Source organism: Alexandromys fortis, unplaced genomic scaffold (genome assembly GCF_014885135.2).
Source record: "Alexandromys fortis isolate MF-2015 unplaced genomic scaffold, M_Fortis_MF-2015_v1.1 scaffold_3, whole genome shotgun sequence".
NCBI classification, from domain to species: domain Eukaryota; kingdom Metazoa; phylum Chordata; class Mammalia; order Rodentia; family Cricetidae; genus Alexandromys; species Alexandromys fortis.
This window is the reverse complement of record NW_026067909.1, coordinates 23,458,475-23,472,824: the sequence shown is the minus strand read 5'-3', so window position 1 is coordinate 23,472,824 and position 14,350 is coordinate 23,458,475. Positions and strand designations below refer to the sequence as shown.

The following is a 14,350-nucleotide window of genomic DNA, read 5'->3' as shown; positions in this document are numbered from 1 at the left end:
AGTGGCACACTTCCTCCAACAGGGCCAATCCTTCTCTAATAGTCACCATTCCCTGGTAACTAAGCATTCATATATATGAAACTGTGAGGACATTCTTACTCAGACTGCCACAGAATGAAAACTCGATGTATATTGTAAGAATTTCTTTTCTTTAACTTCTTTGAACGCTTCTTTTTGTGAGATTGGATCCAGGGGCTCACACTTCATAGGCAAGTGCTCTACCAATGAGCTACAGCCTCAGCCCTTTTCTTTAGTCTGGACGGGATGAGAGCTATGAGAGGAAGGAGTGAGGTGGTAGGCCACTAGTCACATGAGTCAGGGCGCTCTAAGTTCTTACAGATGGAGAGGTGAAAAATAATGGGACTGGAGAGATGGCTCAGCAGTTAAGAGCATTGTTGCTCTTCCAGAGGACCTGGGTTCCTTTCCCAGCAACCATGTGAAAGTCCGCATCAAACACTTAAACCAAGTGTTTTGAGTTTCACTTCCCATCTGGTAAGGATAGACTACAATGATACCGTAAACTAGTGGTGGATCCCCTACCACGCTGTCTCTAATATCTCACTCATATGGAGTTCTAAGGAACTGTACTTGCTCAAGCAAGTAATTAGTATCTAATAGATGATTTTTTGTTTGTTTGTTTCAAAACCAAAATGTCCAAAACTGAAAGTATCAATTCTGTTGTTTTCATTCTGGCCATAGGTTGCTCATAGAATTCTATGATTCACCAGATCCAGAAAGAAGAAATAAATTTCCTGGGAAAAGTGTTCATTCCAGACTCAGTGTCAAGAAGACTTTACCATCAGTGTTGATGTTGGGTAGTCTGACTGCTGTCATGCTTATGACAGAGTCTGGAAGGAAACTGTATGTGGGCACCTGGTTGTATGGAACCCTCCTTGGCTGCCTGTGGTTTGTTATTAAGACATAAGCAGTTGCGGGCTCCAGTCATTGTCTCTTACTGATGGCTGCACATTACGTCACATTGTTTCCTGAATTAAAGAAGTTTTTTTAAAGCCTTGGTGATTGAACTCTGGATAAAATAGAATTAGTGACCACAGCCAACAGGCAGTTGATTTGGGGCAAACACACATGGCTTTTCAGGTGCTGGGGTTGCTGGAAAAATGAAAGCTAAGTGGAGTTTATGCTGTTTTTGTGTTCTTCATGAACTTATGTCCACTTGTAAAATCATTTGGATTGTATAATTTGATGTTGTTTATAATTAGATGGCTGTATTTTAACATTACTTTTTAGCATATTTCACTATATTGGTTATCTCCCATCTTGATTACTTGGCAGCTCGAACTCTTATCACTAAAGTATTTTATATTTTGAAGCTATGTGATACTGGGTGTTTGTTAAATTCTGCAAGTCATGGAAAGATATTGTAATTATGTGTTAATGTTCAAAGAAAAAGGTGAGAAGTATTCATGGCAAAAAAACCTGTCTAGCATATATTTTTATTATATTGCTCTATTTAGCTAGTTTTCTTTATATTTACAAAATAACAAACATTTCTAATATTTATTAAAATTGCTTAATTTGCATACCCCCTATTCTACAGAGAATAATGTGTAAACTGTCAGAGTAGAGTTGAAGCTCTGTTGTGACTGTCTCATTTGGCGGAGATTTAAACAGCCCAGCATCTGAGCTACTGAGTTAGCGCCTCCCAGTGTCTGTGCTGTGAGTGCTTATAAACATAAGGGCCCTGTTATTTTCATAACAGCACGGACAACCACAGTGATGGAAGTCTGCCAGCATCCTGATTGTCTGTCCTAGCACGTGCCTTCTGCCTGTCTCCCTTTGCTTTCGCACTGCATTTGGTCTGGAGCGTGTGCGTTCATGGTCGCTTGCTGCTTCTCCCAGCCCTTGCTTTCTGGCTTGGTGTCCTCCAGTGGTGCTGTTCATTGTTGGGGTGCAGGCAGTGCTGCCTGACTCAGAGGGGCATTTCCCTGACTATGGGTAAGCCTCTTTGGCTACTGAAGAAGCGTTTTGCATTTGTTCATGTCAGGTAACATCAGAATTGGGTAAATTTTATTTCTCTTTAGTTTTCATGGAGCTACACTGTTGATACATATCACCTGGGAACGAGAGCTACCTTCCAGGACCAACTCACACTCTTCTCAGTCCTGCAGCAGTGTATCTTACGGAAGGAGGCTTTCTAAAGTTTGATTCGCTGTATTCTTAGTTGTAATTTAAGTGTGATTGCCTACTAGTCCTTTAAGGTACCCTTTCTGCATACAGATTTTTGTCACAAAATTATACCAATGATCGAGTTGAAATAGACCATTTGAATCACAATAAATAAATTTTTTTAATTGAGGGAAATTTTGCCTCTTATATTGTTTTCCTGAAACCAGGAAATGAGCTATAGCCAACATCTTTGAAGAGTCACGTTCTGTCACTTGGTTTCTATGCGTTTGTATATTCATATATGGATATGTGTGTTCACATGAATATGTATATCTGCATATGAATATGCATATTCACATGTGGATATGTATGTTCACATATGGATCTGTATATTCATATACAGTACACATACGTACAAAGAATTTAGTGGCCTAAAAGCAAATAAAAAAACTTGTTCATCATGTTACTGTGCCAAATTGTAATCGTCTTTTACTTAAAAAGTGAAGTTGAAATCAATCTCACATTTTGGTTAAATACATTTTGACCAGATCAAAATAAGTACAAGCTAGGCGACTTTAAACATGGCTGAGGACAGGAGAAACAGCTCATCAGATAAAGAACAGTTGCCATTTTTGCAGAGGGTTCAGTTCCCAGCACCTGCGTGGAGGCTCACAAAAGCCTGTAATTCCAGCTCAGTTGGAATTGGACATATTCTCTGGCCTGTGTGGGAAGCCACATGCACATGTATACATACATACATACATACATACATATATGTACACATATTAAAACAAATTATGTATGTGCTGTGTATTTGGATTTTAGAAGACAGTACCATTAGAATTACATGGAAATAACTGATTCTTTTTAAACAGGGCAAAGTGGTCTACATATGGTCTTTTGAACATTAGAGCTGTAATTACTCTTCTCGAGAGCAGTCTATAAAATTAGAAATAAATTATATCAAAACGTTTGGAAAACTAGAAGCGTCTCTTAAACATGTTAATTTTGACTTGACATAACTATTTTCTGAAAATTAACAGCTTACCTGTGAATCCTTTCAGATAATATAATTTAAGATTTTATTTATATTACTGTTATAATAAATAAATCTTACTGTTGAATTGCAGCTTAGGGGCTACTGTAGCTTTCCTTGATAAGAGTGCCATCACTGTGCATGCTTTTATGTTTCTTGGAAAGGGTATTTGGATGCAAGTAAGGAAATAAAAGCTCTCGTTGCTCTCATGTCTGCGCTGTCTAACATTTCATGGCTCAGGGTTCACCTGTTTTCTAGCATGTAAAAGGTTTAGTGATTAGCCCTGAATTCTGAATTTATAAAGCTACAATATTTTTTAAGTATTGAGCAAAGTTTTTAAAAAATACATTGAAAAACCCCAATTGTGAAGCAATGCGAGAGTTGGGCTATATAAGCTAATTTTCCTACTTTAGAGGGTGTGTGCCCTGTGCTCATGGTTGTCAGTCAGTGATCAGCAGGTGACCCCCCAGGAAGCTTGTCAGGTGTCACTCAACAAGGCTGTAAATAAAAGTGCCAGCCTGACCAATTCTTAGACACTTGGTGATTTCTTCCATATTTCATTTCTGTGTAATTTTTTTCACTTAATTATCAGTTTTCTTTATAGTTTGTATACTCATTACTTTTCCCTTTACAGTATTTCATGCTTTATCAGTCAAATGACTTGATTAGCTATTAAAAAACTAGAAATTAAAACCTGCCAAAATGTAGGCATAAAATAATTGACTCCTAATTGTGTACCAGATCCACATTTGAAAGGACAGAAATGTCTCACAAGATAATAAGATCAGGTGTAAAATACTAAAAATGAGTTTTAACCTTGCAAATTGTTGTGAAGTGCTGAGATTGAAAGCTGGGTTTCAGGTTTTCTGGCAGGTGCTCCAGCACTGGTGTCTGGAATGTTAGAGTATCTATCTATAGGCAGGCTGGTTTCTCCTTTTTGTCCTTTAGACTGAGGATTGGCTGACTTAAAATATTACCAGTTCCATATAATTTGCATTATAGGCAGAATGCATAACATTCCAGCGTTAGTGTGAAAACTTTGATCAGTACTCTGAAAGTAACATTTGGTATATTCAGATAATTTGATATTATGTAGGTAAAGTATTTGTGTGATTGAACTGAATGTAAAATGTTTTATTCAGATACCATGGATAAAAGCTGGGTGTTGTGACACATGGCTGCAATCAGGGTACTTGGAAAACCCAGGCAGGAGGATAGCTGCAAGTTGGAGGTCAGCCTGGTCTACTTAGCAAGTTCCGGACTTGTCAGGTCTCTGTACTGAGATCTTCTTTACCCTGACTGCACATACAAAAGAATCACTATCAAAAGAATCTGTATCAAAGTGACACAGAGAATCACTTTGAATTTAGCTACAACATTTTTGTTGAGATTTCATTTGAGGGACTGGAGAGATGGCTTAGGGGTTAACAGCACTGGCTGCTCTTCCCAGCACCCAGGTGGCAGTAATTGAAGTTACTGTTTGTAACTCCAGTTCCAGGAGATCTAACACCCTCACATAGATGAGGCAAAACATGCAGGCAAAACACAAGCACACATAAATTAAAAATAAATAAATTATAAATTTTTTTTGAAGATTTCATTTAATATGTTTTTGTAAGCTGGTAGACCTGATGTTTTTGGTGAATGGAGAGCCATAATGTGGAGTTTCATTAGAGGCCAGAAGTCTACTTGTCATATAATGTACCTTACGTAACACATATACGTATTGTGTATCTAATTTAACGATACCTGATTGTTACCCAAGCAGAGAAATTCCTTGGAAAAACTCCTTCAAATAGAAATCTGACATCAGAGCAGATCCTCAGTACGTGCCTTTTGATGATGAGACAGGCCAGTGTTCCATCCAGACTGTTGGTTTGTGATTTATGTCTGAATAAATAATTAATAAAGATATATTCTACAATTTCATAAATCCTCATATGTAAAATAAAATGGGAATGCTACTGACACAATCTGTGAAGTGATCAAGTAATCAAGGTCTGAGGTATCAAGAACTTGATCACCGCATTTTCTTATGTAGCTTCAGAATAAATTCTGAAAGTGTTACTGGGTTTACTGGTGCTTCATAATTCAGCACAATGGGAAAATACAAGCCTCACTTTTTATAATAAAAATCTGGTAAAATGTTACATTGTTATATAAAATGTGTTTATGTTTTATGTGTATATGTATGTTTTATTGCCAGATGTGGCTGTAAAGCTACATTGTTTCCAACGTGCACTTTGTTGGGGATCTGTTGAGTGTTCACTGTGTGCCAGGCACCACTCTGACTGATCCATGAGTGATGAGTCTGCAGGCAGCCACCACATGTCGGGTCTACCACTGCTTAGCTCTCCACTCTTGGACAGCTTTATATAAACTGTGCCCTTAGAACATTGCTAAGATGTTAGCTACAAAAGATTGTTGAGACCAAGTGAGCTGTTGATTTCAGGCAAAGCAGCAGGTGTGGAGTGTAGAAAGAATGCAGCAGGGGTTAATGCAGGTTCATCTCCTGTCTTCGTAGATGACTTTCAGGACAGACAGCGTGAATAAAGTTGTATCAAACCACAGTGACGTGATGTGCTCTAATCCTTTCCTGTTTCACAAAGGGACAGTGGGGTGTGAGAGTGGAGGGCCTCGTTATGGTGAAAGCTTTGATTAAGATTCAGATCAAGTGGTGTGGAGATCTAACAAAGGGAGGAATATCTCTGTTCTGTAGTAGTCTTGTGGCCTCGTCACTGCTGGATAGAAGGTGGATCTTCAGGACTGGGCAGGGCCTGACTGCTCATGCCAAGAACACAGATAAAGGAAACAGCATGGCTTCTGCAGTGACCTCTGAGGGGTTCCTCCTTGCAGTCCACTCTAAGGTAAACCTTAGACTGAGTCTGGGCTGATGTAACCTTCAGGACATGCCTGTTGGAGCTTGCTGTAATGGGGAGTATGCTGAAATTCTGTTAAGGGGGGTCAGTGTGGTGACTCTGGAGTGTGGGATCCTTTATGTGAAGTTTTACTCAGCCCAGCTCTGCTTGTCAGAGTGTGTGAGTAAATATTGTTAATTATTTTCTAATATATATTAGAACTCAGAATCACCAGAAATGTTTATTGTAAACATTTTTCCTTGTCACTTAAAACCATACCTTTATTGGCTTCTGTTCTATGCTTGCATGAGTTAGTGTCTATCTGGACCAGGAGTCATTTTGATCTTTTTATGGATATCTAACATATATATCTTTTCCAAGATCTTTCCTTCCACTTTCTCGCCTGCACTCTTAAGTATGTTGCAGAAATAGCAGAGAAAGTCTTCCTGTCTCCTAGCCCTGCCATGGTCTTTGCTGGAACGGAAAACAGCTAACCACTAGTGTAGCAGCCATCTTTTCTCTGTATAGTAGAAGTGCACGAGTCTGACTCACATTGAAGAGCTGGGGCATCTCTCTGTGTCTATCTGTGTCTTTGTCTCTGTCTCTGCCCCACTCCATTCCTCCCAGAGAAGCCCTTTATAGTTTGGATGGCTGGAAGTCCTGATTAAGGTGGCAGCACCTGTGGTATGATGAGCTTATTGCTGAGCTGTGGGAGGCCAGAGGGAAAAGGGACCAAGCTGCCCCAAGTCCTTTGATGGCATTACTACATTCATAAGGGTTCTACCTAGTGCGCAGCCCTTCTAAAGACCCTTCTTTTCAACCATGTGACATTCCTGATTAAGTTTTCAGCACTTGAATTTTGGAGAGACATTCAGAGTGTGGTAAACTTGATGTGATCACTGAGTCAGATACTCAGGGGGTTCCAAAGGAACTGCTTTTAAAAGTAGACAACTTTCTTGATGAAGTTGGATTGAGGTCCCGCTGTATATAACTCACTGCCCCCAATAAGTGGCTTGAACAACTGGTTTCTTTTCCAGAAGCAATATAGAGCTAGATTCGTCTATTATTAGGGACCTAAGTTCTCATCTGACTGCACTGCTAGCCTCAGCCTCACAAAGTGTACGTCACAGTCCATAGCGGTTGGCAGAGCCCCACAGTCTTACCTCTGATTAAAGCCAGCAAAAGAAACAGTAAAGGATAAAGGGATGCCTGTTTCCTTCTAAGGCATTTCCAGTGAGTCCCTAATGTTTCTGCTTACAGTTACTGGCTAGAACCTATTTGCAAAACTTTTTTAAGCTGCAGGGGAAGTAGAAAAGTGAAATCTTCAGCATTGCTACCCCAAATAAAACTGAAGGTCTGAGCGATGAAAAGGCCCTGAGAACAGTAGCAGTGTTCACAGTCTGCTGAGTATAAATGCTGAAGATTACTTTAGATGAGTACGGTGGATTTTACCACAGTCAAACCAATAGAGCAGGTTGGGGATGTGGCTGAGTTGGTACAGTGCTTGACTAGCATAGAACACTGATTTGATCGCTGGCACCACATAAGCCTGTGGCAGCAAACACTAATCCCAATCTCTCAGTGTGTAGATGCAGGAGGATTAGAAGTAACTCAAATCAGAAGAAAAGTAAAGAAAAGCAGGGAAGAGCAGCTGGAGGCCAGGACTCCAATGGTCCCAACACCTTAAGTATCTTCTCTGCTGAGCTCTGGGGTAATGAAACTCACAACTTTCTAGCTGCTGTCCCAAGACCCTTAAGCCATTCCAGCCTGCACACCAGCACTTTACAGAGTGGTAACTGCGGTCCTGTGGGGATGTAGAGTTGAGGAAATATGATTTGTGCTGAAAGTATAAAATGCATGATAGAATTTGAAAATTAAGCCAATGGAAAATGGTTTACTAATATTTATAGAAATCATGTAATGTTTTGGAAATATGTGCTTAATAAAAATTTATCCTTTCTAAAACTGTGACTACTAAGTTTAATATTGTGTATGTACATGGCATATTTTCCTCAGTGAAGATGGAACACAAGATGACAAAGGGCAGGACATTTCTTTCAACATATTAAGCCCTCAAGAAGAGTTTAATTCATTAGATAAAATCTGAGTTTGGACATTTCGCAGCTTAATCACAGCATGTTAAATATTTCTAAAGTAGTTTTTATTTTATGTCTTTAAAATTAAATTTGTTCTTAGACAGTTTCTTACATTTAGCATAAAGCAGTTAGATTCTAATTTTATAGGACACAAGCTATTTCAAAAAGTAATGACTAAACATTAGTATAATGTTTATAAATTACTAAACATTGATAAGACATGGGAATTACAGTTTGAATAGTCACCCAGGGATTGTTGATCACCAGCTCTGTGCAGCGAGGAAACAATCTGAAGCAAATATGAGAAAGTTGAGGTCTGCTTGCTCTGGAGGGGTTACAGCAAGTGCTGGGCCACTCTTCCCTATGGCGGTCCCTGCCCACCGTGGTTGGTATTGCCAACTTGACTGGGTCTAGAATGACCCGGAGGTAATCCTCGGCATGTCTGTGAAGAGTCTCTGGACTGGATTAACTGAGATTGGGGTGCCCACCATAGCTGAACAGCATCAAATTCCTTGGGTTGGGGTCCTGGGCTTAATAAAAGTTTGAAAGTAAGGTGAACACCAGCTTCCAACTCTGCTTCCTGACTGAATGCAGTGTGATCAGCTGCCTCATACTCCTGCCATGATGTCATCTCTACCCTCAAACTGAACAAGAGAATCCCACCCTTAAGTTGCTTTTGTTAGGCATTTTGGCACAGTGATGAGAAAAGTAATGCGGCCCCAAAATGGGGATTGAACCAAGGCCCTTGTACATTCTGGCTAAGCTCTCTACTACTGAGCTATATTCCCAGTCCTTTTTTATTTTGAATAAGGTCTTAGTTGCCTAGATTGTCCTTAAAGTCATAATACTCCTGTGTCAGCTTCCCAAGCAGCTGGGATTACAATTGTGAGCCCCAGAACAGTATATACACATTCATATGAGTAGGCCATACATATGCATGCATATATTCATATATGTGCATGTGTTTGTATTCATGTCCTTGCTGCATTGTGATTACTAGTTAAACAGCACTTTCTTCTGCTCTCTAATCCAACTAGGAATCGAATCTATATAATGAACTCTATAATATAATCTATATAATAAATTCTTATCATCTGAGGCCTGGAAAACCTCACCTCCATGGAATCAATGCTACCTGTAACTACAATTCCAAGCAGTGGTTATTGGAAATACTTCTTCCTGTATTCTCTTCTAAGGAAGAACTGGAATGTTACTGTTCACATGGTAGATGGTCCTGTTGGCCTCACAGGCCAGTAAGTAAGGCTTTATGGTTTGAGTGCCAAGTGCCCCTAGAGGTTCACATGTGAACACTAGATCCCCGTTAATGGGGCTTTGGGGGGATGTTGAGACTGTTTAGGAGGTGGACCTGCCTTAATGAAATGGATTTCTAGGGGGCTGGCCTTGAGGATGATCAGCCTTCCCGCCTCTGTCCTGGCCCTCTGCTTCCTAATCACTGTTGTGCTCACTGCCAACACCACAGCCCTGGAGTGAGCCACTCCCAACACCAGGCCTTCCCCTTCACGGTGGACTCTACCGTCTTACCCAGAGCCAGAGGAGATCCTTTGTCCTTTGTTCTTGGCTAGATTTTTGGTTGTGACAATGGAAAAAAACAAACTTGGATCATTATCCATCTTATAGTCCAGAAAATTAAGTGTACCAGTGAGTAGACATCCGTTACATTGAAGCCCCAACTCAAGTCCTTGAGCACATGCTGAATCTGGAGGTGGCCTTTCCAGGGATTAAATAAGATTATCAGGATGCCTATAAACCAGTCAAACTAGTCAGAGGGAGCCCATAGGAAGACAGGGAGAAGGTGGCAACCACCCCTGAATTGAGAGAGCCCAGGAGAAACCAGCCCTGCAGAGAGCTTGGGCTCAGACTTTCATCATCTAATACAAATGGCTCCTTGATTCTTCCAAGCTTTGGTTCTTTCTTGTGGCAACTGGAGCAAGCTAGTCCAGAGATCAAGATGCCCCACTCAGGGAAAAGGAGCTGCCCACAAAATACATGAGCATCCCTGCAGACGCTCTGCACCTGCTGCTTCTGACCCTGTGGGGCTAGCAAGGTCCCTCTGCTCTCTATCCACCAGACTCTATGCTGGGATTTTAGCCCAAGCGCCAATCAATAACAGGTGGGCCAAGTCCATGCGGAGCCTGTGCCAGCCAGACATGGATGGAGACAGCCTAGATGCTTTCAGACCTCACCCATCTGAAAACTGCCAAGGTCTGTATATGCCTCTTGTCACTGACATTCTGAAAGCAGCTAGATCTCCATCTATCTGTCTAGACATCTGAAATCTATTATTGGAGAAGTGCAGCTGTTCTTGGAGCAACATGGAGGGGAGGGCCAAGTTAAGTTCTTTTTGAATTATTAATTCATCAGATACACTGTTACTGTCTTATTCTGAATAATTAAGAAAGATTGATGCTGCCTAAACTCTGGCACAACCTTTTCTTCTAATGGACTTCCCTTTGGACCACTCCTGTCTATCTCTCAAAACCGTCATTCTCCACAAAGGCTTCTTGTCACCCCTCCCAAGCTCAACAGAGTTCCCCTTCATTATCAGTAATTCTTAATCTTATGGTAGGGTTCTCACAGACCAAACTCTTGTGTCCACCCTAGAATTCCCATACTGAAGTCCTAACTCCCAATCCAGTTATATTTGAAGGTGTGTTTGAGAATTAAATGTCAGTCTTAAACAGTTCTCGACCTTCCTAATGCTTCAACCCTTTAATACATGTTGTGGTGACCTCTAACCATAAAATTATTTCATTGCTACTTCATATCTATGATTTTGCTACTGTTATGAATCGTAATGCAAATATCTGCATATCTGCTATACAGGATATCAGCAAAAGGGTCTTGACCCACAGATTGAGAACCACTGGTCTAGGAGCGTGGTGGCTAATTTTACGTCAACTTGACACAGCTATAGGTATCAGACTGGAGGGAGCCTCCGTTGAGAAAATGCCTCCTTGGCATTGGGCTGTACACAGCTTGTAGGGTATTTTCTTAATTAGAGATTGATTTGGGAGGGCCCAGCCCATTGTGAGTGGGGCCACTCCTGGGCTAGTGGTCCTGGCCACTATAATCAAGCAGTCTGAGGAAGCCATGAGGAACAGAACAGTAAACAGCACTCCTCTGTGGCCTCTGCATCCAGGGTCCAGCCCTGTGTGTGTCCCTCCTATCCTGACCTCCCTTGATGGTGAACAGTAATGTAGAAGGGTAAGGCGAATCCTCCCAATTTGCTTGCGATCAGGTCTTTCATCATAGTAAGACATATGTTGGTACCAGGATAGTCGGGTATTGCCGACAGACCTGACCCTGTTGTTTTGGGGAGGGCTGTGGAAGGACTTTGGAACTTTGAGCTCGAGAAGCCACCGAGTGTTGAGATCTCAGTGGGATGTCCTGTAGGCACTTGGAAGATAAGAACGTCGAGAGCAGGGCAGACGATGGAGGTTTGCCTTGCGAAGTTTCAGAGGGAAGCAAAGACTCTGCTGGGTCATTTGTGTGAAGAATCTGTGGTGTCTGGTCATCTGGGGCTGAAAAGTCAGCTATGATTAACAAGAGACCAGCACCATTGAAGTGAAATCTTTGCATTACTGGGACAGTTGATGCTGGTCAGCTGGAGCCGAGAAATTAGCAGTGATGAAAAGAAACCAGCATTGTTGAGGGAAAATCTTCTGGAAATATTTCCTGAGTCAGCACATGAAAAGCTGTATTCCAGAGGTGACCAAGGTTGTACCTAAGGCTGGCAGCCGAACTGTATTGCCTCAGAGTCCCAGGTGGCGCTGGTTTTGAAATCAGAACAGTGCCATTGGACGACAGCCGGGACTGGGCACCGGGAGGGCCCAGGAGAAGCCATTGCTAAAAGTGTGGCTCAGTTGCAGCAGAAGACCCCACGTTTTGGAGATGACCCCCAAGAACAGCAGCAGCTGTGGATTGGAACCAGTGGGAGTCTACACGGCAGCTGTGTGTGCTGCGAGGGCAGAGCTGAAGAAATGACCCAAGTCCTTGGAGGAGCCCAGAAAATTGTGAGTGCATCCCCAGACACTAGACATTGCGTTATTTACGTGGTGGAGTGTGGTTTTGCTTTGATCTGATTATGACTGCGCCCTGGTCATTCCCTCTTGAAGTAAGAAGTATTTAATTCACTTCTGATTTTACAGAAACCCATAGTTGAGAGACTGAATTTTAAGAGAGATTTTAGGCTTTAATTAAAAAAAATACTTTGGATTCTTAAGTAGACTTAATTTTTAAGTTTTTGAGTTTGAAGATTGGGACTTTTAAAGTTTATAAATGTTTTATATTGTGATGTTTAAACTGCTGTGTTATCTTGGGGATGAACAAGAAAGGAAAGGTTGTGGCTTAACCGTGATGTGTTTGTGTGTCAGGTTGTCAAGGGGTCAACCTGACACACCTGTGCTGGCTTATTTTATGCCAGCTCGACACACATTGTAGTTTTCAGTTCACTTAGACAAGGAGTAGGGGGCTGCAGAGCTCTCCGTGTCTGCAGGCTGGCACGTGTGGCATTACCTCACCTGAGTCGAGTCCAGCTTCCTAGAGCTGTCTGTTGTGGAATTGCCCACGGGGTACTTCATCACAATAGCAGAGCTGACTAGAAGGCAGGCGATGTCCTCACCTTACAGAAGGGTCTCCTGGAGGAAGGGGCCTCTCAGCTCTGCACTCGGCCCCTGGTGAGATTTCCCTGGATGGAAATTCCACATGCTGGAATTCCCCTGGTCATAAGCTGAGTTAGGGGTGCGGCCAGGGTGACCCAGGAAAGACTGGAAACAGTGGGGTCAGGCCTTTCTGATGTCGCCTGACCTGGCCCTCTCCCCTAAAAGTTCTACAAACCACTTCTCCTTTCCCCTGAAGGAGCCTAGGCTTGGAAGGGCCCCGTCTTCTAGGTGTGCAAGAAGGAGGGGATGTTGTGCAGGTCTCGATTCCCTCCATCCGACCTTGACTCAATCACATTCCAATGTACAGAAACCTGAGGGATTCCCCACAGTCCTTGGGACTGCATTCCCTGTGGCTCCGGTGTCCATAAATCTGTCATTGAGTAAATTTACTATACTTTTGTCTTGCCAATCTGTAATCTGCCTGCTGTAGGAATGTTGGTCAGGCCCTTTGTGAGGAAAAGGCTCCCACCTGCCTGCCCTTGTCTTTGTTTACCCTTAGGTAGGTGCTGTCTTTCACCTCAGAAGAGAGGAAGCGGCAGGTCAGATCTCTGGGCCGTGTGCTTTCAGGCAGGTGGAAAGCGCACGTGTATTATCTCACAAGCAGACTATAGCAACTTCCAGGAATCAGTCTTGGCTGTTCTGTGACAGATCCCTCAGGCCCAGGCCTGCCCAGCAGCTCACACCGGTGTCCCCAGTCAGAATTCACAGTAACAGGCACAGAAAGTCAGTTTCCCCGGCAGTGAATGCAGTGACACCTCCCACTCCCCCGCCGCCCTGGGGCAGCCACCAGAGGACCAGCTGGTACTGAAGGGTTTACAGCCAACCCTAGTACAGCAAGTGAGCCACTCTTGGCCTTCTCTGGGGAATGGCCTCTTTGTGGATGCAGAGGCAGTAAACAGCTCTCACTTCCTGGGGGGCAGGGGGAGCAGCCAGTTGCACAGAGAAAGAGAAAGGCAAAACAGCCTGGGATATCAAGCAGGGAAGCTGGAGATAGAAGGGTCAGAACGGTGGAGGACCAGGCAACTCCATGAAGGAGGGGTTGCCCTGGCTGCCGGAGCTCCACTGGGGCTTCTCTTTGAGACTCCTCCAAGACTAGCTTTGGGGTTCAGGACGTTTGTCTTCTCCACCCTGTCCACTTTGTAATTCTGTTCTACTTTTAGGCTTCCCTTCTAGTTGCCCAGTTGAAGTGGGACACCAGCTGGGGATCTGACACCACCTAGTGGTCATGGAAAGAAAAGCCGCCAGTAAAGGTTTTGAATAGCTCTGAATCCAGATCCTGAAAACAACAGCTTAAACGCAAAAATGAAAATAATGCAAAGCAGAAAGAACAGCAGACCCTGTGAACCTGTCAACCATATTCACAATGGTGACCCCTCCCCTTTGGTGGGCACCTTTGTGGGGAGGGTGCTGCTCCTTCCATCCAGCCAATTCGTCTTAGTTTTTGTTTGTTTGTTTGGGTGGTTTTTATGTAGTTTTGTTATGTAGAGCACTTTCTGTGCTTCATAAATGCTGAGAATGAAGGCATGTGCTGCCATGCCCAGCTTGGCCCAT

The 14,350-nt window shown here is 42.7% G+C and overlaps 1 protein-coding gene across 1 annotated transcript in view; it reads left to right on the top strand.

The window, feature by feature from the left end:
* The window catches only part of Agpat5 (1-acylglycerol-3-phosphate O-acyltransferase 5), a 44,909-nt gene extending 39,176 nt beyond the window's left edge, over positions 1-5,733 (top strand). Inside the window, exon 8 of the mRNA XM_050136819.1 lies at positions 700-5,733. Within this exon, the coding sequence (XP_049992776.1) occupies positions 700-925 (226 nt within the window). The 3' untranslated portion in view covers positions 926-5,733. The remainder of the gene's footprint in view (positions 1-699) is intronic.
* The last annotated feature ends 8,617 nt before the right edge of the window (positions 5,734-14,350 follow it).